Source organism: Pseudoliparis swirei, chromosome 24 (genome assembly GCF_029220125.1).
Source record: "Pseudoliparis swirei isolate HS2019 ecotype Mariana Trench chromosome 24, NWPU_hadal_v1, whole genome shotgun sequence".
NCBI lineage: Eukaryota > Metazoa > Chordata > Actinopteri > Perciformes > Liparidae > Pseudoliparis > Pseudoliparis swirei.
The window spans coordinates 20402672-20425221 of record NC_079411.1 but is presented as its reverse complement, the minus strand read 5'-3'; the positions used below and the strand labels follow the sequence as shown (position 1 = coordinate 20425221).

The following is a 22550-nucleotide window of genomic DNA, read 5'->3' as shown; positions in this document are numbered from 1 at the left end:
TCCCCAGCTCCCTCTCCTCTCCAACCCACTCTCGCTCTCCCTCTCCACTTCTCATCCTCCTTTACATCCTCTGCAATGAGGAATGTCCTCCCGCTGCGATAGTAGCCAAGATGTGGAACAGGCTCCTGTTTCCTGCCCGCCTGCATCTGTCCCCTCCAGCGCTGATCTCCGATAGAGGCTTCCTCCAGCCTGGGAACCGGGCGGAGAGAAGGGGAGAAAAGAGGCTTCGCACTGCCGGCCTCCACATCCAAGTTCCCAAGCTCTCTTCCCGGAGGCCAGACGCAGACCACGCTTGTTGAACTTCAATTAGAGTGACTTACTTCGGGGGCTCCTTCCCAGGCAACCACTGGGAAAGATAATGAGGAGCGATGTGTCGGTCAGTGGTCAGATGTATGCAATAGCATGCGTGGAAGGGGTTGGTTTGAAGACAAATAAATTCCTCACGTGGTCGTTGAGTACAAAATAGACACATTTTTTATTGGGTTCATGTCTAGGTAAGCAAAGTAAGCGTTCAGTGCAAGGTTTCCCTCTCATGACCTCAGGGTCGTACAGCAATCAAGCCACAGATCTCCGATGAAATAAGACGCTATCCCTTTAGAAAGCCCGGCCCGACTGCCCCTCTCCTGCTTCAATCCCCCTCCATGTGTCATCTTACGTAACCACATTTACTTCTCCGCCACCCTGCCCACGTCTCTTCCTGCGATTAGACGTATGGCTGAGTCCCGACAAGAACCCCACCCCCACCTCAGCAAGGCCCCTTTTGATGCCCCAGTGTACTCGGGCAGATATTTCATCGTGGACACATAATTAAAGGGGAAAAAAGCCGTTCTCATGAACAAGCAATGGCCCAACGCAATATATCCCTTTTCTTCTCTCCTTCTCCACTGGAGGTTGTCGTTGCTTTTTCAGGCCCTCCATTCCCTCCCTTTGGTTCTTGTAAAAATATCAGTGCATTTCCTGCTCACCAATAACAAGCACAGTGACAACATGCACGGGATTGAGTGTTGCAAAAGAGTGTTGTTTGCTACTATCCAATATTTTGCATTCACATCAATTTAGGAGCATTATTTAATCAAAGGAATCAACAGGACTGAAAAGCCAGTGTGTGTTTGCATTGACATTAAGTTTCTGTATTTCTGTATGTTGTTAAATATGGGAGCCTGCTTTAAGAAGTTACTGCCCTAGCCAGAAAAACAACATTAAACCAATGACCTTACCTGTATGCATGTTCAAATGTGTGCTTGGGTTATAGCGGGAACACAGAGGCTGGATCTGACTCAGCGGGAAGAAAAAAATTATTGCTAAACACACATGTGACCGCTGATGTTATCTGACAAAATATACCCATTTCTAAAAACTAAATTTCATGGCTTCATTTTCTTCAGATGAGACAAATTTCCTTTAAAAGCGAGCCAGTTTTATACTTTTATTAATGTCGGGACTTCATGAACCAGCCATGAATGAATGAGGAGTTTTGCTATTTGGAGAAGATTACAGTAAAAAGCTGACGATGCGAAACCCATTTAATTGAAGCTGCTCGTGTCGTCTGTCAAAGAGAGCACAAGTCCGTGCTTCAGGAACTTTACGGAGGAGTAAAAAAAAAAATTAACCGGGGTTTGGATACGTCACAGCAGTCCATGTGAAAATAAATCCATGCCTTCTGCAAAATGTCTTCCGTCTTGGATAATACTGGGGGGGGGGGTAGTTACGATCAGTTCAGGTGAGCTGCAATGTCTCTTCCCTTGCAGCAGGGGGCGATAGTCCTTATCTTTGGTTCACCTACACCTGGAGCGGGTGGCCTCCAGGGCCTTCTGGTGCCTCCGCTTGTTGAATCTCTTGATGTAGTTGTTGCTTCGCAGGAGGCCGTCTCCGGGCTTCAGTTTACCCCCGAGCAGGTTCAGGAGGTCACTGGGCAGGTGGCGCCTCCGGTGGTAGATCTGACCCATAATGATGTATCTGGTCCCTTGAGAAGGAATGGGGGGTACACGTTGAAACGACGTCGCCGCTGACCCCAGGAAGACCGAGTTCCCACATCCCGTACACAAATACGTCGGCGGAAACTTCGTACATGGGTCACGACACTTCAGCTTTTCTTAAATCGGAACCGATCTTGACTATCAGACAAGTTTAAAACAAATTTTAACAAACCTCTAAATGAATAAAGATGTATGATATAGTTAAAAGTTATCTTTCACAGTTGCTAGTGTTCTCTTTATTTTTGGACCAAACGAGACAGAGTTGGCTTCACTCACCGAGCTTGATCTCGGGGCATGGCTTGCTGCACTTGTAGGTGTCCAGGACCAGAAGGCGAACTTTGAAGAAAAAGCTGTCCGGGGTCACGTAGAGGCGACTCATCTTGTAGAAGCCGTCGCTGCTCACCATCAGCGTAATGAGGCGGATTCCCTTGCGCAGCACCTCGATGTCGTGAACTATCCCGTTGACAGCTGTCGAACACACACAACTCTCTACGTTATCTCTCCAACTCTCCTTTTAAGCAGTAGATATTGAGCAATGAGTTGATTTATACCTCCATTAAGCCATGGATGTGTTCAAGCATGTTCAGGCATGGCCATTATTTGACCTTTATTGACCTCTGGCTGGGTACGTACCGAACTCACTGTAGCAGTAATACTCTCTCTCCTCCTTCTCCTTCCTGCACTCGCTCATGCAGAAGGCGTCGTGTGTGAAGTCGGAGTCTGCGGAGAAGAAGACAAGCAGACGACAGGATGGAGGGATGAGAAAAAAAGAGGGACAGTCGGCTGCCAGACTCTCATTCCAGCGTCACGAGAAGAGAACACGGTTGCCGTTACAAAACCCAGGCGTCGCATTCCTCCACGCGGGACTGGGGGAGGCGGAGCCTCGGCTGTCTTTATCACTGTCTGAGTGAACTGTGTGAACTCCAGAGTGCATGATATCACCGCCTGGCTGACTCATTCCCACAGAGGTCAAAACTAACGTGTCTTGTTTTTTAGGCGTTTTATGAGGTGGTTTTTCGGAGCTTTCTATTGGACAAGACACAGGAGAGTGGCGGGAAATGTGGGAACAGAGATGAGGGACCAAGGCCCTCGGCCAGACTCCACCCGGGGGACAATGCTGTGACATTTAACATATGTTGAACCTATAGGCCACCAGGGAGCACATTTGGCTTTTGAGCACTTGTTTAATTGTGTTACATTTGTAGTTTTGTCAGGACCGGTCCTCTTTGTGTTCAAATGTTATTCCTCTTCTAACTTTTGCAGGAGATTAATTAGACATTTGAAGAAATAGTTAAAAGGGACATATCGTTCTAATGTTCCGGTTCATACTTGTATTTTGGGAAGCTGCCAGCTCTATGAGCACCTGCACGAACAGCTTGTTGCATCACAAGTTTTCTGACTGTGTTGTCTTATTTGACAGTTTGTGGTTTAATTTAGTGACTAATACAAACATGTTGTGATTGGTTAAAGTTATGTGTCACTGTGAGAGTGTCCTATTAAAATACTGGCAATAAATACAAGGATATTAAGCGTTAATTATATTTTTTCCAGATGGCTAAACTCTTACATAATTTCAATCTTTGGAAATAATCCCAAAAGGTCTCCCCGTACCTCGCCTCAGGATGTCAAAGTGGTACAGCAGGCTGGAGGAGCGCCGGTTGAAGACGACTGGCGGGCGGCTGTTGTTCCGGGTCGCGGCCCAGATACCAGACAGATAGAGACTGGACTTCCCCGGCCGGTTCTCCTCTGGGTCCAGTCGTCGGTTGGGGGGGTCTCTGCGTGGGGAAGGGGCCGGTTGGTGCGGCTGGGTCTGAAGCTGTGTGAGGGCCGGACCCCTGGGTCTGGAGTTGGGGTGTCCATCCAGTTCCCCCTGCTGAGGAGGACTGTTGTTGGACTGGGTCTCCTGGCTGTTCTTCTGCACTGTGCGGTTGGTGGCGGCAGCTGTGGCTCCGGTCAGCGGAGTCTTGGGGAGCAGTCCGGCCATTTCTCCTCTGGTTTTCTCGCTGTTGTGCTCCATCAGACGGTCGCTCTTGGGGCCCTTTTTGGCCTTGTTGTGGGGGCCATGGTGGCGAGGGACGGGGGCCAGGTCACTGTGCTTCGGCCAGACGGCCGAGGGCAGAGGGTGCAGGGAGAACTTGGACTCGCCGGGCTTGCTGCTCTTCTCCAGAAGCTCATTGATGGGCAGGGAGTGCTCTTTGACCAGCACCCAGCTCTGGTTGTTTGGAGCCGGGTCCACGAAGCCGGGCGGACCCTTTTCCATCAGCGTGTACAGCTCTGCGTGGACACAAACACAGAGCAGGCTTCACTTTACAACTCCTTCAATGTGCATGTTAAGGTGACATCGAAGGCCCTTTTCTTCTAAAGGTACAACAATGTATTCATTTAATTTAAATGACGTCCTTTGACACATATTATAATCTTATTTAGTTTAATTAATAAAATATGGCAACGGTTATTATTAGTACCTTGGCTGGAGGTTTATCAGGAACTTTGATCGTGAGAACTACTCTCGAGTATGACCCTCATTGGTCTGAGCATAATGTCTGGCTCGATAAGAATCTACAGCCCAGATATTAGATTTTATAATGAAGCCCAATCCATCAAAGTTATGAAATGCTGCCAAATATTATTCACATTGTATTTCATGTCGAAACATGTTGCTTTGAAATTATACTTGTAAAATGAATAGACCCAATTAAAAGAAGGCAACATGTCAAAGTCAAAGTCAGTTTTATTTGTCAATTTTTCATATGTGCAAACATACAGAAGATTGAAATTACGTTTCTCTTCTGTCCAACATAACATGAATTGAATTGTGCAACATAAAGTGAATTGTGCAACATATAGACAACATAAAGTGCATAGACAACATAAAGTGCAAAAATAGTAAAAGAACATGTAAACATATAGACAAGATGTAAAGTGAACATGAAAAAAACATGAAAAAAACAACGTTTTTCTCAACAACAAAAAAATACAAATTTACAGAAGTACAAATACTAGATTAAAATAAAAATAGTACAATGTAATAAAATATACCTCTGTTGTCTTATCAAGAGGAAACCATAGAAACAAGATGAACAGAATAATCCCTGTCATCATAGATGTTCAGTGTGCACACGCTTTAAGGTCTGCTATACAGAGAGACCGGATCCCGGACGTTTTTATACGAGCGGCTCAGCGATGGAGAGGGAGAGGGAGAGGGAGAGGGAGAGGGGGAGGGAGAGGGAGAGGGAGAGGGAGGGAGGTCCTGAAACACAAGTAAACACGTTAGAGTGACACGCCTTTCATTCATGAATGGATCCTCATAATGCTGCCGTCGCTGTTTACAATACGAGGGGAAATACGGTTATGTGTTGATTTTGTTCACCAATAGGATTTATGTTAAAGAGAAATGAGTTTATCTTCTAGTAGCCTACATCCAATAATCAAAACATTCGGTAATGATAGTTTTCCTGCTCTTATTTTTTAGATGACTGGCTAGATACACTCAACCTTAGGGTAAGTGATACTATAAACTTATCTCGTAGCTTTGGCGCACCTTGATGCGACGTGGAGGTGATCGGTGTTGGTTTATCAGTGTATTCAATAAAAACGAGGTGCCACTGCCCCCTGGTGGCCACATTGAGAAACTGCATCGCATCATTTAGTTACATCATTAAATTAGCATCGTTTTAAAGCAATCCGATACGATAACAAATTAACATCAAATGAATGTTGATCTCTCGTGGTCACAGTTTTTTAAAATTCTTTATTGCATAAATAAGAACATGTATTTGAACACTGCTGCTCTTCACTTTTACATAATGGCTTGAGTGAGGTTATTTGTATATCATCAATGTTGCTTATTTATGTAAGTGCTGTACATTTAAGTATATAATTATTATATATAGAAAATACAATTTAACTTGTATTTGGTAGTTTAATTTAATTAATAAGGAGTTTTGTACGAGATTGTTTAGAATGCCGATTAAGGATGATTTCAGCCATTACCAAGAGACTATATTCATTCCATTTTAAACATCACTGAAAAGGAGTGCATATACGACCCAGATGGGACTCGAACCCACAATCCCCAGCTCCGGAGGCTGATGCCTTATCCATTAGGCCACTGGGTCAATACGTGGCTTATGTGGGAAAACAACCTTTATAAAGATAAAACATCGTCGCGTGCACTTTTTACATATAATTCCACATTGTTATTTAGAGTAAATGTTACCCGCGCTACAATGGGTATTTCAGACATGGCCGCAAAGGTGCACAATAAAATCCAACCAGTGTACAAAGATGTGGGAGTTTTATCTCGCGATACCAACAGCGGTTGCCTTTGACAACGTATTTGTTGTTTTTAAATGGGCGGTGCTTGCACCCGACCGACCAATCACAATCATGAAAAACAGGCTGTATATAAATGACGTCAGGTCTGTAGTAAAAAAAAAATGTACAAGAAACCCAAGGTAAGCACGTCGCCCATGCTGTTGTCCACATGTAGCTTACATTTTAAACGAATGCAGGGCTCTCAAGTCTCACGCATTGAGCGTGAGACTCACGCATTTCGGTCTTATCTCACGCACTCCCGCCACACATCGAATTCCTCACGCTGAAAAAACCTCTCGGCTATTTAATGCTTGAATGCAGGGATGCTCAATACGCCGATCGATTGTTCCGCTGCAGAGCTCCGACGCCGGTCTGCGAGCATTGGGATGGAGCAAAAAAATAGTCACTAGCACCCCCCCCCCCCCTGTCAACAACTCTTTTCGGCTCGATGCCGGCGCGCGCAACGGTCAGCTGTATCGGGTGCTGATGGAAATCTCACGCTTGCCTGTCTTCAAAACATGAGAGCCCTGCGAATGTATGGTAGCATTAGTAGTTAATGTTATTGTTTCCGATTTTATACCGTGCCTCTTCTGAAGACTAGCGGGGTTGTGAGTGTTTAACGTTACCAGAGAGGCTCCGTGTGCGACGCGCCACATGGCGTTAGATAACCGGCCTGGCCTCTAGACGAGCAGCCGGTGGACCGCTAGCGTTAGCTCGCGCTGATTCACCGCCCAGCTAGCGCGCTAACAGGGGAAGGCAGCCGCTGTTTTTGTACGGTCAATTTGTAACGTTACATTATTATCTTTAAACAGGAATTGTCTTCAACCATTCTGCTGGAATCGATTGTCTTGTTTAACGGTCAGGAATGTCAGCGGTTAACGACAGCGGAGATCGTCTCCCCCAGTTCAAGAACAAGGGGAAAGACGCCAACGTGAGTAACAGACAGCCCCGGAACACGAACATGTACGTTCATCGTAATGCATGCCGCCATATAATATTATGGGGGTTTGACTTTTTCAGGAGCTGAGACGAAGAAGAGCGGAAGTCAATGTGGAGTTACGAAAAGCAAAGAAGGATGATCAGATCCTGAAGAGGAGAAACGTCCAGACTCTTCTGGACGACCCGACCTCTCCTCTGCAAGAACCCAACGCACAGGTAGCTGATCTTTCTCAGCTCTCCTTCCCGTCTCATGCACTAGTTTCTTGATTTGTCTGGGAAGAAAGAGTAAACAGGATGCACCTTTTTTAAATAAACGCAACTGGTTTACATGTCTTATATTTGGTTCTATCATTTAGCTAGTCGACCACAAATGATTTATCTACAACAGCCTCAACAAACCTTTTAAGAGAATAAATCTGGTCAGTTTCAACCCTAAAGACTGGTAAAGCTATGCCTACTCTATTTGTAGCCGGTGGCCAAAGGTCAATGAGAAACTTGTTACAAATAATCCTCAACATGGACAAGTTTAATCTGCTTCTTTTCCTTTTCCCCTAGCCTCCCCAGCCCTGGTCTTTGGAGGAGATTGTAGGAGGAGTAAACAGCCAGATTATAGAGTACCAGCTGGAGGCCACGCAGGCAGCCAGGTAAAATAACTTTAAAGACTTTGATGGAGTGTTGGACATACATGGATGCAAACTGCAATTTGACTGGTTAGCAGTTATACTGTCATAGAGTATGGCAGTAATTCTGTATTCTCCAGCCTTTCCTCATCTGCAACACTATCTATTCTATGCATTATGACACGCCTCATCACACCATGTCTCAAGCATATTATTTTGTGGACTTGTTTAAATAAAGTTGTTCAACCTTGTCATTACTCTGACATTTAAACAATGCTCATAGTTAACTCTCTCTTTCCTTGAAGTTACCTTCTCTTCATTAACTCCCAAACTGTTTGTGTGTACAGGAGACTCCTCTCCAGAGAGAAGCATCCACCTATTGACCACATCATTGCTGCCAGCCTCATCCCGAAGTTTGTTAGCTTTCTTGCTCTATCTGAATGCCCCCCCATCCAATTTGAGGCGGCTTGGGCCCTGACCAACATCGCCTCGGGCACCTCAGACCAGACCACTGCTGTAGTGGACTGTGGGGCCATCCCAGCCTTCATCAGTCTGGTGGGATCACCCCACACGCACATCAGCGAGCAGGCCATTTGGGCCCTTGGTAACATCGCAGGTATTGTATGCTGATGACATTCAACATCTCTGTGTGTTTGAGTCTCTTGTTTTACGTTTGACCCTCCATTACGTTATGATGTTCAGTTTATTTGCCTCTATAGACGTGAGGATCTGTTGTTGTTGTGTGTAACTAGGCTGTTCTTGGTCTTTACAGGCTTTAATGTTGAGGGAATGTCTGTCTGTCTGTCTCTGAAATGCTCAACCAAGTATTGAAATAACCCAACTGTATTTCGTCCCACATCTAGGTGATGGATCCAACTACAGAGACCTAGTGATCATACACGGGGGTCTCCAGCCACTCCTAGCCCTGATGACAGTTCCTGACCTGTCTATGTATCCTGTGAGTTTCGAATTTATTAAACTGCTGATTTTATGAGACGTTTTCATGTTGCAGAGCCCTGGCATGTTGTGATATCCGAGCCAAGACTGCCTTTTCTGTGTGCTGCTCAGCGTTCAAAGTCCGATTACCAAGTTGAGATGCGAGACTTGAGTTGAGAGATCACGTGTCATAAATAATGTATTGATAAGCTCATTTTTAAACCGATAAAAAGCATTGCGGCCAATGCGAGCTGCCTCACTTGCTCTGCACATGACCTCTTTATCTGTATTCAAACAAAACCTGCTCAAACCTGATGTATTAATAGAACTGGGACTACAAACAGAAAACAGATTCTGCATATAAGAGAATCAAAGTCACCGTTTCATGGATTGATACATTTCAAAAAAGTATTCATAAAAAAATCTAACATAACTACAGGATAACGGCTATTTTTCCTTTTCCTGTGTGAAAAATGTTTGACAAATATAAGAAGTACTAAATTTGATAAAGAACTCTAGTCCAAGATGAACATGACAGTTTGAAGTGAAATTAATTTCCTGACTGTTTACGTGCATGTTTGCGATTGCAAAATTGAGGGGTTTTATTTGTTGAAAAGTTTGAGTTGGTATGTGCTTATTTAGCAATATATACAAAGTACTTATATTTATGATATCTTGATATATAATTTCATCATGATTATGTTTCCAATCAAAGATTATAAATGATCATGTTGCATTATTGCCATGACCTCGTCGGTTACTCTGACAACAATAATGTTATGACACTTGGATGTTGTTACATAATGGTTTGTTCTCTACCCACCATACCAGTTTGGCTACCTGCGCAATGTCACCTGGACGCTGTCCAACCTGTGTCGCAACAAGAACCCCGCCCCTCCTATAAAGGCGGTGCAGGAGATGCTTCCAGCCCTGGTGCGCCTCCTGCACCACGACGACCAGGAGATTCTGGCCGACACCTGTTGGGCCGTGTCCTACCTGACCGACGGCTGCAATGAGAGGATAGAGGTGGTGGTGCAGGCTGGCCTGGTGCCCCGCCTCGTGCAGCTGCTCGGCTGTGGGGAGCTCTCCATTGTGGTATGCGTCTCAGTGGAGATTACCTTCATCCATCTGTGGATTTTGAATTCGTTACGGTGTTTGATGAACGTTGACCATAATTGCCGGTTCCATTGGATCCAAGAGTTCTCCTTTTATGGTCATAAATAACAACCCTCTTCAATAATTTTGTCATAACCCACACACACCTCCCTTTTGGTGTACATCCTCCTTTTATATTTGACCTTTCCCTTTTTAAAGTTGAAGGAAACCACTTTCTGTCGATGTCAATTTTTTAAAACTCGTGCTCTCATGACTTCTCTAACTTGTGTTCAGTCCTGTGGGTTGTTGGCTGAGTTTAGGACCGATTACGGTGACATATTTTTAAGTCTTTGGTGCAGGTGTGCCATGTGGACCATTGTAAGTCTAGCTTAGTCTGCTGTTGGATGCATTGTTAGCGGCTTCAGATATATGGTGCTCCATTGTCACATTAACATTCTCAGAATGTAGGTATCTTATCACATTCATTGTCACCATCAGTCCTCCTCTCTATTTTTCCTAAATTGTGAACACTAGAGCTGATTGTCTTGCTCTCCGTCACCTCCCAGACTCCAACCCTTCGGTCAATTGGCAACATTGTGACTGGGACAGATGAGCAGACACAATATGTACTGAATGCCGACGCTCTGGTGATGTTCCCCAGCCTGCTGCGTCACCATAAGGCCAACATCCAGAAGGAGGCAGCCTGGACGGTGTCCAATATCACTGCTGGCAAAAACACCCAGATTCAGGAGGTGGTCAATGCTGGACTGATACCCATGCTGGTGGAGATCCTCCAACAGGTCAGAACACAAGAGCAGAAAGAACATATAGCTGGGTTGTTACAATAGTCTAAATGAGTTCTAATAATGGATAAATCAAGTTATATTTTATTGATTGGTGTGGGAGGGGGGGAGTTTCTGTATTTTACAAAATCTCAGAGTATAGATGTATTCTTTAATTTGATGTTACCTGACCAGTCCGTTGCCTTTTCCCTCTAACTCTACTTTCCAACCTGCTACGGATTACGCATGATTCTCATAAACTACTTTTGCGTCTCTGCTAGTTTAACATCGGATGTCTTTTTTTCTGTTTAGGGTGACTATAAGTCTCAGAGGGAGGCTGTGTGGGCTGTCACCAATTATACCAGTGGAGGAACGGTAGAGCAAGTGGCCTACCTGGTCCATTGCAATGTGCTGGAGCCTCTGCTCAACCTGCTGACAGCCAATGACAGCAAAGTTACCCTGGTCATCCTGGAGGCCATCTACAATATGTTACAGGTACATTGTCAAGAACATGTGTTTACATGGAGTGGATTGCAGCAGGCGTGTCCGGTTGGTTCAATCAAAATGCTGCTTGTCAAGTGGATTTTACCAAACACTTGACTGGCATCGCAGGTGACCTCTGAGGCTTACTGTACAGCCTATCCATTAATCTGAGTGTTGCATGCACTCAATTCATACTTGAGTAAGTTGTCGGTGATGTATCACATTATACACTATCTGCAATTTATTCGTAGATGGTGGACGACTGCTTATAACTTCCAGAAAGAAAATAATTCAAAAGAAATATGCTTTTCAAAGTACTTTCATATTCTTCTGCCAGCAGACGGGTTTTTATTTTTAGGTCCAGATGAAATGGGGATTTAAAACGGTGGCTGTCTGAGATTAGGAAACAGGAAGATTTGCAGGATTTAATCTCAGTCTGAATAATGCAGATTAAAGTGGATTATCACGGGGAAGTATTAGTTTTACCGATTTTTCTTTTTCACTACACAGATGGCAAGAAAAACTGGAGAGATTGAAAATCTCTGCCAAATGATTGAGGAGGTGGGAGGTTTGGACAAGATTGAGGCACTTCAGGCCCACGACAATGAATCTGTCTACAAATCCTCTCTCAACATCATAGAAAGATTCTTCTCTGACGGGGTAAGTGTTACTACGTAACGGGGGTCCCTACAGACTAGACGAGCGGAAATCAGAGCTACATGTTGTTTATACTTGAGTTTACATTGGATTGTATTCTGCATCTGTGATGCTTTTTTTTCATTAAAAAAATTCACAAGAGCTGAAGACGTTGCTGAGAAAAATCCCTCTATGCAATTGGATAGTTTGCTGCAATTGAGATGTTAATCACACCCTTCAACACAAACAAGAAAATAATTTAAACCGGCATCGGAAGTATGACTAAGTTGTCTATTATTAGATCGCCTGCAGGGGCAACATTCGCCTGAAAGTTCACCGTACAGTGTGAAGATGTGAATGTGCTTCCCCACTGGAAGAGAATGTTTTTTCATTCAGTTTTTCACATAGAATAACAGTGAACAGGAGGAGGATGTTAATACCATCCTTGTATTCACAGATTAAATTAGCACAGTCTTGGTAGATCATCGCTCCTTATTGCCGAAGAATGTGCCGTGTGTGACGAAACAATAGTCTCCTGAGCTAGATGTGTGCTGGTTATTGAAAGTTCCTGATTCTTTGACATAATGCTCATTTTAATGTTAATAGGGTGTTTTTAGCTTTTTTCTCATCAAATCACTGACCAAAGGCTTCTGTTGCCTACTTTATGTAATGCTACTCACAGTAGACTATTTTATCGACTGAAAGAAATGTTTCTCGTCGACGAAATTGTTTTATTCCAGCAAATTATCCTTAAAACACGCTAAGACTTGGTAAATCCTGTAATGCTTCTCTCCTGTCTTTCAGAATGAAAATGACGAGTCTGTGGTTCCTGAAGCTACTGCAGATGGCTATACCTTCCAGATGGCCAATGACCAAAGCACTTTCCAGTTTTAACATACTCGGCCGTCTCTTTGTACCTTGTTGATATTTTTGTATTTTTTTTTTTTAGACATTTCATCCTTGTATGTGACAGTACAAGGACTAAATCTCCCAGTTTCAAAACAAGATTTGTAAATAAATGGTATTCATGCACAAGTTACTTTTCTGTATGGATTTCTGTTTCAGAAATAAACAGCCTCTGTACAGGGTCAAGCACCTAATGTATATGTTGAAAATATGTGAATGTATTGAGAATTAATTATTGTGAGAATTTGAGTTTGTTCCTTCACCACTAGGTGACACTGTGGTTATTTGTTATACTTGTGAAGCCTACATGTTTTTCCTAAATTGTGAACACTAGAGCTGATTGTCTTGCTCTCCGTCACCTCCCAGACTCCAACCCTTGGTCAATTGGCAACATTGTGACTGGGACAGATGAGCAGACACAATATGTACTGAATGCCGACGCTCTGGTGATGTTCCCCAGCCTGCTGCGTCACCATAAGGCCAACATCCAGAAGGAGGCAGCCTGGACGGTGTCCAATATCACTGCTGGCAAAAACACCCAGATTCAGGAGGTGGTCAATGCTGGACTGATACCCATGCTGGTGGAGATCCTCCAACAGGTCAGAACACAAGAGCAGAAAGAACATATAGCTGGGTTGTTACAATAGTCTAAATGAGTTCTAATAATGGATAAATCAAGTTATATTTTATTGATTGGTGTGGGAGGGGGGGAGTTTCTGTATTTTACAAAATCTCAAGAGTATAGATGTATTCTTTAATTTGATTTTACCTGACCAGCACGCAGTCCGTTGCCTTTTCCCTCTAACTCTACTTTCCAACCTGCTACGGATTACGCATGATTCTCATAAACTACTTTTGCGTCTCTGCTAGTTTAACATCGGATGTCTTTTTTTCTGTTTAGGGTGACTATAAGTCTCAGAGGGAGGCTGTGTGGGCTGTCACCAATTATACCAGTGGAGGAACGGTAGAGCAAGTGGCCTACCTGGTCCATTGCAATGTGCTGGAGCCTCTGCTCAACCTGCTGACAGCCAATGACAGCAAAGTTACCCTGGTCATCCTGGAGGCCATCTACAATATGTTACAGGTACATTGTCAAGAACATGTGTTTACATGGAGTGGATTGCAGCAGGCGTGTCCGGTTGGTTCAATCAAAATGCTGCTTGTCAAGTGGATTTTTACCAAACACTTGACTGGCATTGCAGGTGACCTCTGAGGCTTACTGTACAGCCTATCCATTAATCTGAGTGTTGCATGCACTCAATTCATACTTGAGTAAATTGTCGGTGATGTATCACATTATACACTATCTGCAATTTATTCGTAGATGGTGGACGACTGCTTATAACTTCCAGAAAGAAAATAATTCAAAAGAAATATGCTTTTCAAAGTACTTTCATATTCTTCTGCCAGCAGACGGGTTTTTATTTTTAGGTCCAGATGAAATAGGGATTTAAAACGGTGGCTGTCTGAGATTAGGAAACAGGAAGATTTGCAGGATTTAATCTCAGTCTGAATAATGCAGATTAAAGTGGATTATCACGGGAAGTATTAGTTTTACCGATTTTTCTTTTTCACTACACAGATGGCAAGAAAAACTGGAGAGATTGAAAATCTCTGCCAAATGATTGAGGAGGTGGGAGGTTTGGACAAGATTGAGGCACTTCAGGCCCACGACAATGAATCTGTCTACAAATCCTCTCTCAACATCATAGAAAGATTCTTCTCTGACGGGGTAAGTGTTACTACGTAACGGGGGTCCCTACAGACTAGACGAGCGGAAATCAGAGCTACATGTTGTTTATACTTGAGTTTACATTGGATTGTATTCTGCATCTGTGATGCTTTTTTTTTTATAAAAAAAATTCACAAGAGCTGAAGACGTTGCTGAGAAAAATCCCTCTGTGCAATTGGATAGTTTGCTGCAATTGAGATGTTAATCACACCCTTCAACACAAACAAGAAAATAATTTAAACCGGCATCGGAAGTATGACTAAGTTGTCTATTATTAGATCGCCTGCAGGGGCAACATTCGCCTGAAAGTTCACCGTGCGAGTGTGAAGATGTGAATGTGCTTCCCCACTGGAAGAGAATGTTTTTTCATTCAGTTTTTCACATAGAATAACAGTGAACAGGAGGAGGATGTTAATACCATCCTTGTATTCACAGATTAAATTAGCACAGTCTTGGTAGATCATCGCTCCTTATTGCCGAAGAATGTGCCGTGTGTGACGAAACAATAGTCTCCTGAGCTAGATGTGTGCTGGTTATTGAAAGTTCCTGATTCTTTGACATAATGCTCATTTTAATGTTAATAGGGTGTTTTTAGCTTTTTTTCTCATCAAATCACTGACCAAAGGCTTCTGTTGCCTACTTTATGTAATGCTACTCACAGTAGACTATTTTATCGGCTGAAAGAAATGTTTCTCGTTGACGAATTTTTTTTATTCCAGCAAATTATCCTTAAAACACGCTAAGACTTGGTAAATCCTGTAATGCTTCTCTCCTGTCTTTCAGAATGAAAATGACGAGTCTGTGGTTCCTGAAGCTACTGCAGATGGCTATACCTTCCAGATGGCCAATGACCAAAGCACTTTCCAGTTTTAACATACTCGGCCGTCTCTTTGTACCTTGTTGATATTTTTGTATTTTTTTTTTTTTAGACATTTCATCCTTGTATGTGACAGTACAAGGACTAAATCTCCCAGTTTCAAAACAAGATTTGTAAATAAATGGTATTCATGCACAAGTTACTTTTCTGTATGGATTTCTGTTTCAGAAATAAACAGCCTCTGTACAGGGTCAAGCACCTAATGTATATGTTGAAAATATGTGAATGTGTTGAGAATTAATTATTGTGAGAATTTGAGTTTGTTCCTTCACCACTAGGTGACACTGTGGTTATTTGTTATACTTGTGAAGCCTACATGTTTTAAGTGCCCTGTTTTATTCATGGTACATCACACACTATTTTACAAATGCAATATATGTTTTAGTACGTTTGAAAGCATTGCACTATATGGCCATGATGGATCATCTAAAGGGAAGGAGCAGAACCAGACTGACACTTAATGTTAAAGTAACTCTCCACTGTAGACCTGCATCTACTTTATCTACCTTCAGAACAAATATCATTATGCGTATTGGTTTAATGTGGAAGGACCTACATGTTAACTTGTCTTGATCATTTTTATTTTAGACCCTTCTGTCGTAAGCCAGCATATCATTAAATTACATTTACTTGTGAAGATATGTATAATTTACAATGGATAAATTGGTCCCCTATATGCAATTACGACGATCATAGCTGATTGAACTACAGTAATATTATTCGAAATCTATTGATATATTTATGCCAGACGTTTTAACCACTTAATTATAGATGTATATTCTAACTATTCGCAGAAACTGTCCAGTTTGTTCGTGTCTCCATACACCGTCACCAGATAAATGCCGGATGAGGACCATTTTAAATTCAAAGTAAAATAATGTGACGATTGTACAATCAATTGCAACAAGGTAGACATTACGCAATACTATTACCTTAACCCTTGTGTTGCCTTCGGGTCATTTTGACCCGATTCAATATTTAACCCTCCTGTCGCCTTCGGGTCAATTTGACCCGATTCAATGTTTTAATGTCGGTGTTCTTTCGGGAGTCAACAAACAAACATAAAGTACCTCACACTTAAACTTGGAAAACAATATTAATTCTAATAATTTTCTGGAGATTTTAATAGCTGGGGTCATATTGACCTCAAGGGTAAAATATGTTAGTAAATATAAAGGTAACAGGAGGGTTAAACATTGAATCGGGTCATATTGACCCGAAGGCGACAGGAGGGTGAAACATTGAATCGGGTCAAATTGACCCGAAGGCAACACAAGGGTTAAGTTTATGGCGGTTGTATTATTATAGTCATAATGAATAGTTAATATGTATCGTAGTTAGTATGAGGAAAATGTTGGGCATGTGTTTTATTTTGAAAGATTGTACCGGATGTGCTCATCTCGCCTCCCGGATCCTGCCACAGTAGCTCCGTCTTCACGATCATCACCACTAACTTCAACTGAAGCAGCACGGACGGAGCAGACGCCTGTCTGGATGGAGGGCAAGCGGTCCAGTTGATTCTTCGCAATACCCGTCGCTCGCGGCGTGAACAACATTCGGCCACGTATTTAGGATTAGCTATTTGCTTAATGAAAGAGGGGCTCACGTGAAAGTGATATTCCAGAGACGATGATCCCATCATGTTGCAGACACAGTTAGTGTGATCTGCTATGGTGATACTACCAGCTACCCCACGTTAGCAGAGGGATTGTTTTGGGAGATACATTTTCCAGACCTGTACGGTGACACATGAATTAGACGCTTTTTGTGAGTTTTCATCAAGCTGGAACACAAAGGGATATGTCTAGCCAAGGAGTGAGGAGAAACGGCCCAGTGAAGCTGCGGTTGACCGGTAAGCAAAAGTAAACCCGCTGCTCCTGCGCCGTTAGCCTGCTAGCCTACCCGGCTAACGTCTGCTGGCGGTACATGTGTCTTATGTGTTATACACAATGTTCCCCTCGTATTATATCTATGTTTATGTTTTAAAAACATTTAATTAATTATGTGTTGAGTCGAATGTAACTCCCGATGAACCTACCGAGCAGCCTCCAGACACCGCGAGCTCGTTAGCAAACGCCGCTGATTGTGTTGCATCAACCTCGTTGACGTTAGCTGCTAACGTCAACGCTACTTGGCATCTTTGCTCATAATGAGGCTTCTCTCAAAAGTTAGCTGAGATGAAATACGTACGCTACATATCTGTGATAAAGTCCATCTGTCCCGATGGCCTGTCAGTCTAATTGATATGGATATCTGTAACACTACTTTTATCCGTATCGTCATTGAATGAGTTATTAGCACTGGTCCTCTTTTGTGTGTTCATGTTCCGATAATATTTCAGGAGGTAGGAACTTGTTGTGTGGGGCTTTATAATTAGGCTTTAGTGAATGTGGAGTCATAAATTACATGTTTAATTTTTGGTCGACCATTGCGTTTATGTATGTAGAAATTGTACGAATATCTTACTATCATAACTAAAATATATATGTGTGTGTGTGTGTGCTACACACATTAATTGAAGCTGTGAGGAGCTGTGATCTGACAGGAGCAAGAGGGCTTCTTGTGTTTTAACTTGCATGAATAGATGTATGCCAAAGCCAGACTTACATCCAGCCACCCCCATCATCTTCTGATTCAAATGATGTATCTGAAAGCGTTTAGAAGGTAGAACTGCTGAGCTGAAAGACAGAAGCGAGCACCTAATGTCTCATTTTCTGTATTTGGTAATGGATCACTGCTGTTCTTTAAGGACTTAAAGTGTGCACAACAACTTTTAATTCCCACAGCAGGGAATAAGGACAGGTGTTCTATCATGGCATTATTATTGATAGTCATCATATTAATGGTCGGGAGCAGGTTCATTGACCTCGAAACGTTGAGTAATACTGTAAAGAGAAATGAGTTTTCAAGCTCTAAAATCTACCCAGCTCTCCTGCCCAGGGTCTTTCCCCCCTCCATATGGGGAATGGTTTTAAATGGGCTGCAGTGGTCTACAGACGGAATCCCAGGAATGTAAAACCTCAGGAAATGTGAGTCTTTCCCGATTATAGACACATCCTCTGTCTATCCTTTGCAAGAGAGAAAGGATAAGGGGAGCTGTGTGGTGTGTGGGGGGGACAGACAGACAGACATTCGGGTTCATATGGCTGTGAGCGACCAATTGCTGCTCACACAGTGATGATCAGTGATGCTAAGTCTGCGTTTAGACTTTAGAATTCACTTTAAGTGTTTGTATGTGTTTAGTTGTGGCCGCACTTGATACGTCGTAGACCATGTGCATTTAGACCCAACGTTGCATTCCAGTCAAAGCCCAGTTTAGTCTGTCTGCTATGCGGTCTCTCTCATAGGTTTTTCTTTTTCTTTCACAGAGCACATACAAAAAATATAATAAAGTACATAAAAAAAAGAAAAGATGGACCTGTTGTGCTGGTTGGTGACTTATCGGAGTGTTATGTGACTGCATCTGATAAATGCAGTTTGTAGCTTCATTGTGGCCTTTTCCCAGTCATCATCCCTGTTGGCCACCATATATTTTCTGTAACTTTGAGCCAATCAAAGTAAACACTGATTGCATCAAACAGGGCTTTTGTTTTTTTATCTGAACTAGAATTCTGTAACATAATTCTTTTTTAGAATGAATAATTTTAATACCTCATTAGTAGGGTTGGGTACCGGAAACCGGTGCCAATGTGGTACCGGTTCCAATACAACCGGTATTACCCGGACCGCAACGCACATTTCGGTGCTTAATTCCGGTGCCTGAGCCGATTGAAATTGAAAAAAACTATTGTTGTGAACTTCTCTGGTGACTCCGCCCTGTCAGCAGGTTACGAGCCTCTCATATTTAACTCTGACAGCGGAGGCTGCGCCGTGTGTGACTACGTGAGCCCGCGTCGAGCACACCAGCGTCAGGCTGGGCGCGATGGCAGACCGTCACCGGTCCCCCTGAACACGTGGAGACCGATTATGACGAGCAGCCTGAACTCAGATTAGTTCCGTAACGTTGATTGCAAGTCTTGCATTCATAAAAGTAGCCCAAGAAATAATAAATTAGCCATTATAACCATGTTTAAGCTAGCTCGTAGCTCGTAGCTAGCGCTAGCTATGAGCGTGACAGTCTGCTAGCAGATGTGTTTATGTCCAGCGGTCCCGGCTGTATACCCGGTGTTACCGGGAATATAATGACGGAGGAATAAAGACCGTGGGGCATCACTTTGTTTCAGTGTAACTCTCGCTGTCAGAAGCAAAACTTTATTTGTCACGTGTCATCTTCAGTACCTCTGATTGGTTGTTCTCTTTGCCCATCAACACAGTGACAGGATTAACCCTATAAACTCTGGACATGACAATACATATCACATATAATGGAGAACATATATTGTGTATGTTAACAGTCTGATATCCGTTGTGTGTCAGTGCTCCATGATAACGGCTTCTACAGGGAATATGGCCGAAGAGGTTTTTAATGTCCTCATTGTGCGTTTAAAAAAAAGTATCGGTTCAGGCACCGTTTAGGCACCGGTATCGTTTTAAAAGTACCGGTTTAGCACCGGTATCGGAAAAAACCCAAACGATACCCATCCCTACTCATTAGTAGATTTCTGAAGGCTTAACCTCCAATTTTTCCAGTTTTCTTCATGTGGCTGTAGATCCTTGCAGAAACACTAGCAAGTCTAATCACAGTGCTGTCAATAATAAAGCTTTGATCAATATCCAGCTTGCCAGGTAACCCTTCAGACAAATACATGATTGCACGTTATTCCCATTTTTTCTCAGTTGCAGCTTTGTCTTAATTAAAATTAAAACATTAATTATTGCTACTGCTGATGCAAACTAAAGGTCAGCGCTATTTAAAAAAAACAACTTTCTGTGTTCTTCACTCTGATATACAATTGGACTGGCTTTGTTCTTGAAATTTATCCTCTACTAAAATGAAGCTTTTCCTAGCTATGCGTCAGCTGAATTTAAAGTGTGCCGCTGTTTTAGTTTGCCACCCTCACTGGGATTCGTCATGGCAGTGGATTAGAATTTGCGTAATGTGAGTTTACACATGCACCGCAGGATTTTGATGGAACTCATCCCCAGTTTATTCATCCCTCACTGCATTCAAATGCCACCTTCTGACTTCTCACAAAGGCATTTTTTTGGAGCTCCTCCTTCTGCTTGCAATATTTATCTGCGACAGCTGCCCTTTAAAGTTTCAATTAATAATAATAAAACAAAATGCATCTTCGCTTGATTTTGCTTGTAGGCGGTGTGTCGTCGTGTCCCCACAGAGCTCGCTGCCAAGCTTGTAAAAACAAGCAATGTTGGATTTCCAGAGCTGTTGGTGTCGTTCCCCCTCTGTCTCCCACTCAGTGAGAGTTGGTGTATGATCTACTGAATTCAAACAGGAACAGGGTGTTTTCGCTTGCTTTCCTTCACTGGATGGAATCTGGAGTTTCTCAAAGTGAAGGACATGAGACATACGAGGGGATGAATCCATCGCTCGCCCCCCTTTTCTAATATGGCCTCTTGGCTGCACATATCTCCTGTTGGCATGCAGCGAGCGACTGGAAGAATCATCTCAGGATTCCTCCTGTTGAGTGTGAGTGCAGGACACACAGGCAAGCAAGGAGGCCCACATGTACATGGTTCATCTCTCATGCGGTGTGTGTATTTCTCCCTCATTTTAACATTGAGAATCTTGTCCCGAGGTCAGTACGCTGTTAATAAGGATCAAGCCTCCGTCCCTGGCCCGGTGTTGGGGCAGACTGCATTGCAGGGAAGTTATCGCGGACCAAGTACAGCTGTGTGGGTCAGCTTGTTTATATGTGCAAGCGTGGTGTTGTGTGTTCCCAAAACAGAAGACAAACACACAATTTCACGCACACATGCTTGCAGATACTCCGGTCCACATTGAGCTTCAACAGGATGTACTGTCGGCACGCGATGTTGAGCTAAATGAGGCCTGTCGGCTTCCTAGAATATTTGGAATGAATGATACATGGCGAGCGCGCCGTGGTGATGGTGAGAAACAGACAAGAGTTGTCAAGTTTCCCACACGCAGTAGAGACAAAATTGGGGCGACTGTCGGTCAGTGGTTAGTAGGTCTGCTTTTCAAACGGTTCAATCCGCGCCCAAGTCGATGTGTCCTTGAGCAAGATACTTAACCCTGATTTGCTCCCCGTAGCTGTGTCTACGGTGTATGAAATGTAACATGCAACAGGTTAAGCTTCTTTGAGTATCTTAAAAAGCTCTATATAAATGAAATGGATTATTATTATTATTAAATGGTAATTATGAACTGCCTTTTTTGGATTTTGTTCTTGATCAAAAAAAAAATTTAAAGAAGGAAATTAACACAATTATTTAGAAATGTTTCTCTCTGTTCGCCCCAATCTGGCAGGTGTGTGAGACATATATTCTTTTGTATTTATAATCGGTCTCTGACACTTCTTCATCCTCACCTCGAATGCATTAAGTTGGTCATATTATTTCTGCTTGCTTGGCCTCCCTGTATGATTTTCAATGAAAGCTAATTACATAGATGGTCACATTCAATCAACACATTGTGAGCTGCGTGTCGCGAAGGGACTTGGACGATGCATGTGTGTAATTTATTTGAGTTTTGACAGTTGAAATGTGGAACAGAGTTGGGGATTATGATTCATCCGCACACAATGGACCTGAGTCATGCTGTGACGCGTCTGTGTTGTGGCTCTCTGTTTTATGTATCCCTGGCACCAGCTTAATTTCGGAACAAGTGATGCCTCGAGTCTGGCAGAAAGTGAAGTTTGACCCAGTTATGAGGTAATTAATAGGCACTGCTCAAAATTCCATATTCCTGTAGAAATTGCCTTTTTAAAATACTGAGCGTTTCCTAAGGGTTCCCCCAGATTTATCCAGCCTACATTTCTGCTATAGATAGATAGATATACTTTATTAATCCCCAAGGGGAAATTTGTCGTCACAGTAGCAGCACCAATAAACTAAACACACAAGAATAAAATATAAAATACCACAGAGATTGACAAATATGGGGGGGGGGTGACATTGCCTTGCCTTGAAAACATCGCCTGCACCAACAACATTGATGGTTAGTTGGTGCATTTCATAAAACAGAATATATGTTGTCAGGAAAGAGTAAAGATGATGGAAGGAAATCTGATAATATGATGCAGATTGAATCTCGTATCATAAGGACGACCCCATGTAGAAAGTCCCTCGTAACCCTGAGCTATTCCGTGTGCAACTCTACTCTACTTTGGA

General features: G+C 42.9%; 4 protein-coding genes and 1 non-coding gene across 7 annotated transcripts in view; 3 read left to right on the top strand and 2 right to left on the bottom strand.

The window, feature by feature from the left end:
• Window positions 1-448: 448 nt before the first annotated feature.
• Window positions 449-4235, bottom strand: LOC130190656 (UPF0450 protein C17orf58 homolog). Of its 2 annotated transcripts, none has more exons than XM_056410179.1 (4): window positions 3588-4235; window positions 2610-2696; window positions 2253-2444; window positions 449-1963 (listed from the first exon to the last, which is right to left on the bottom strand). In XM_056410179.1, exons 1-4 carry the CDS (start codon window positions 3991-3993, stop codon window positions 1776-1778), a joined length of 873 nt encoding a protein of 290 aa, XP_056266154.1. In that variant the 5' UTR covers window positions 3994-4235; the 3' UTR covers window positions 449-1775. The 2 variants fall into 2 exon arrangements, with proteins under 2 accessions (XP_056266154.1, XP_056266156.1); XM_056410181.1 differs by having other exon boundaries at window positions 2619-2696.
• Window positions 4236-6021: 1786 nt separating this feature from the next.
• trnar-ccg (transfer RNA arginine (anticodon CCG)) lies at window positions 6022-6094 on the bottom strand. Its single transcript has one exon. It is a non-coding gene; the product is annotated as a tRNA-Arg (tRNA).
• A 385-nt stretch (window positions 6095-6479) lies between these two features.
• On the top strand, window positions 6480-12901 carry LOC130190653 (importin subunit alpha-1-like). Of its 2 annotated transcripts, XM_056410175.1 has the most exons (11): window positions 6480-6828; window positions 7106-7224; window positions 7314-7448; window positions 7788-7876; window positions 8200-8468; window positions 8716-8810; window positions 9620-9883; window positions 10450-10683; window positions 10978-11160; window positions 11659-11808; window positions 12589-12901. In XM_056410175.1, the coding sequence occupies exons 2-11, from the start codon at window positions 7159-7161 to the stop codon at window positions 12676-12678; spliced, it is 1575 nt and encodes a 524-aa protein (XP_056266150.1). In that variant the 5' UTR covers window positions 6480-6828; window positions 7106-7158; the 3' UTR covers window positions 12679-12901. The 2 variants fall into 2 exon arrangements, with proteins under 2 accessions (XP_056266150.1, XP_056266151.1); XM_056410176.1 differs by having other exon boundaries at window positions 6480-7224.
• Window positions 12812-15525, top strand: LOC130190259 (importin subunit alpha-1-like). The gene is made up of 5 exons (XM_056409578.1): window positions 12812-12830; window positions 13057-13289; window positions 13592-13774; window positions 14273-14422; window positions 15206-15525. Exons 1-5 carry the CDS (start codon window positions 12812-12814, stop codon window positions 15293-15295), a joined length of 675 nt encoding a protein of 224 aa, XP_056265553.1. The 3' UTR covers window positions 15296-15525.
• A 1238-nt stretch (window positions 15526-16763) lies between these two features.
• Window positions 16764-22550, top strand: part of LOC130190649 (E3 ubiquitin-protein ligase SMURF2) — a 56599-nt gene continuing 50812 nt past the window's right edge. The window contains exon 1 of the mRNA XM_056410171.1: window positions 16764-17151. Coding sequence (XP_056266146.1) covers window positions 17100-17151 — 52 coding nt within the window. The 5' untranslated portion in view covers window positions 16764-17099. The remainder of the gene's footprint in view (window positions 17152-22550) is intronic.

Coding starts and splice junctions, on each gene's coding strand:
- LOC130190656 (XM_056410179.1), bottom strand. CDS start 3,993: ATGGAGCACAACAGCGAGAAAACCAGAGGAGAAATGGCCGGACTGCTC. Junction 2,445..2,609: donor TTACTGCTACAGTGAGTTCG/GTACGTACCCAG, acceptor TGTGTTCGACAG/CTGTCAACGGGATAGTTCAC. Junction 1,964..2,252: donor ATGCCCCGAGATCAAGCTCG/GTGAGTGAAGCC, acceptor TTCCTTCTCAAG/GGACCAGATACATCATTATG.
- LOC130190653 (XM_056410175.1), top strand. CDS start 7,159: ATGTCAGCGGTTAACGACAGCGGAGATCGTCTCCCCCAGTTCAAGAAC. Junction 7,225..7,313: donor ACAAGGGGAAAGACGCCAAC/GTGAGTAACAGA, acceptor TGACTTTTTCAG/GAGCTGAGACGAAGAAGAGC. Junction 7,877..8,199: donor GAGGCCACGCAGGCAGCCAG/GTAAAATAACTT, acceptor TTGTGTGTACAG/GAGACTCCTCTCCAGAGAGA.
- LOC130190259 (XM_056409578.1), top strand. Junction 13,290..13,591: donor TGGTGGAGATCCTCCAACAG/GTCAGAACACAA, acceptor TTTTCTGTTTAG/GGTGACTATAAGTCTCAGAG. Junction 14,423..15,205: donor AAAGATTCTTCTCTGACGGG/GTAAGTGTTACT, acceptor CCTGTCTTTCAG/AATGAAAATGACGAGTCTGT.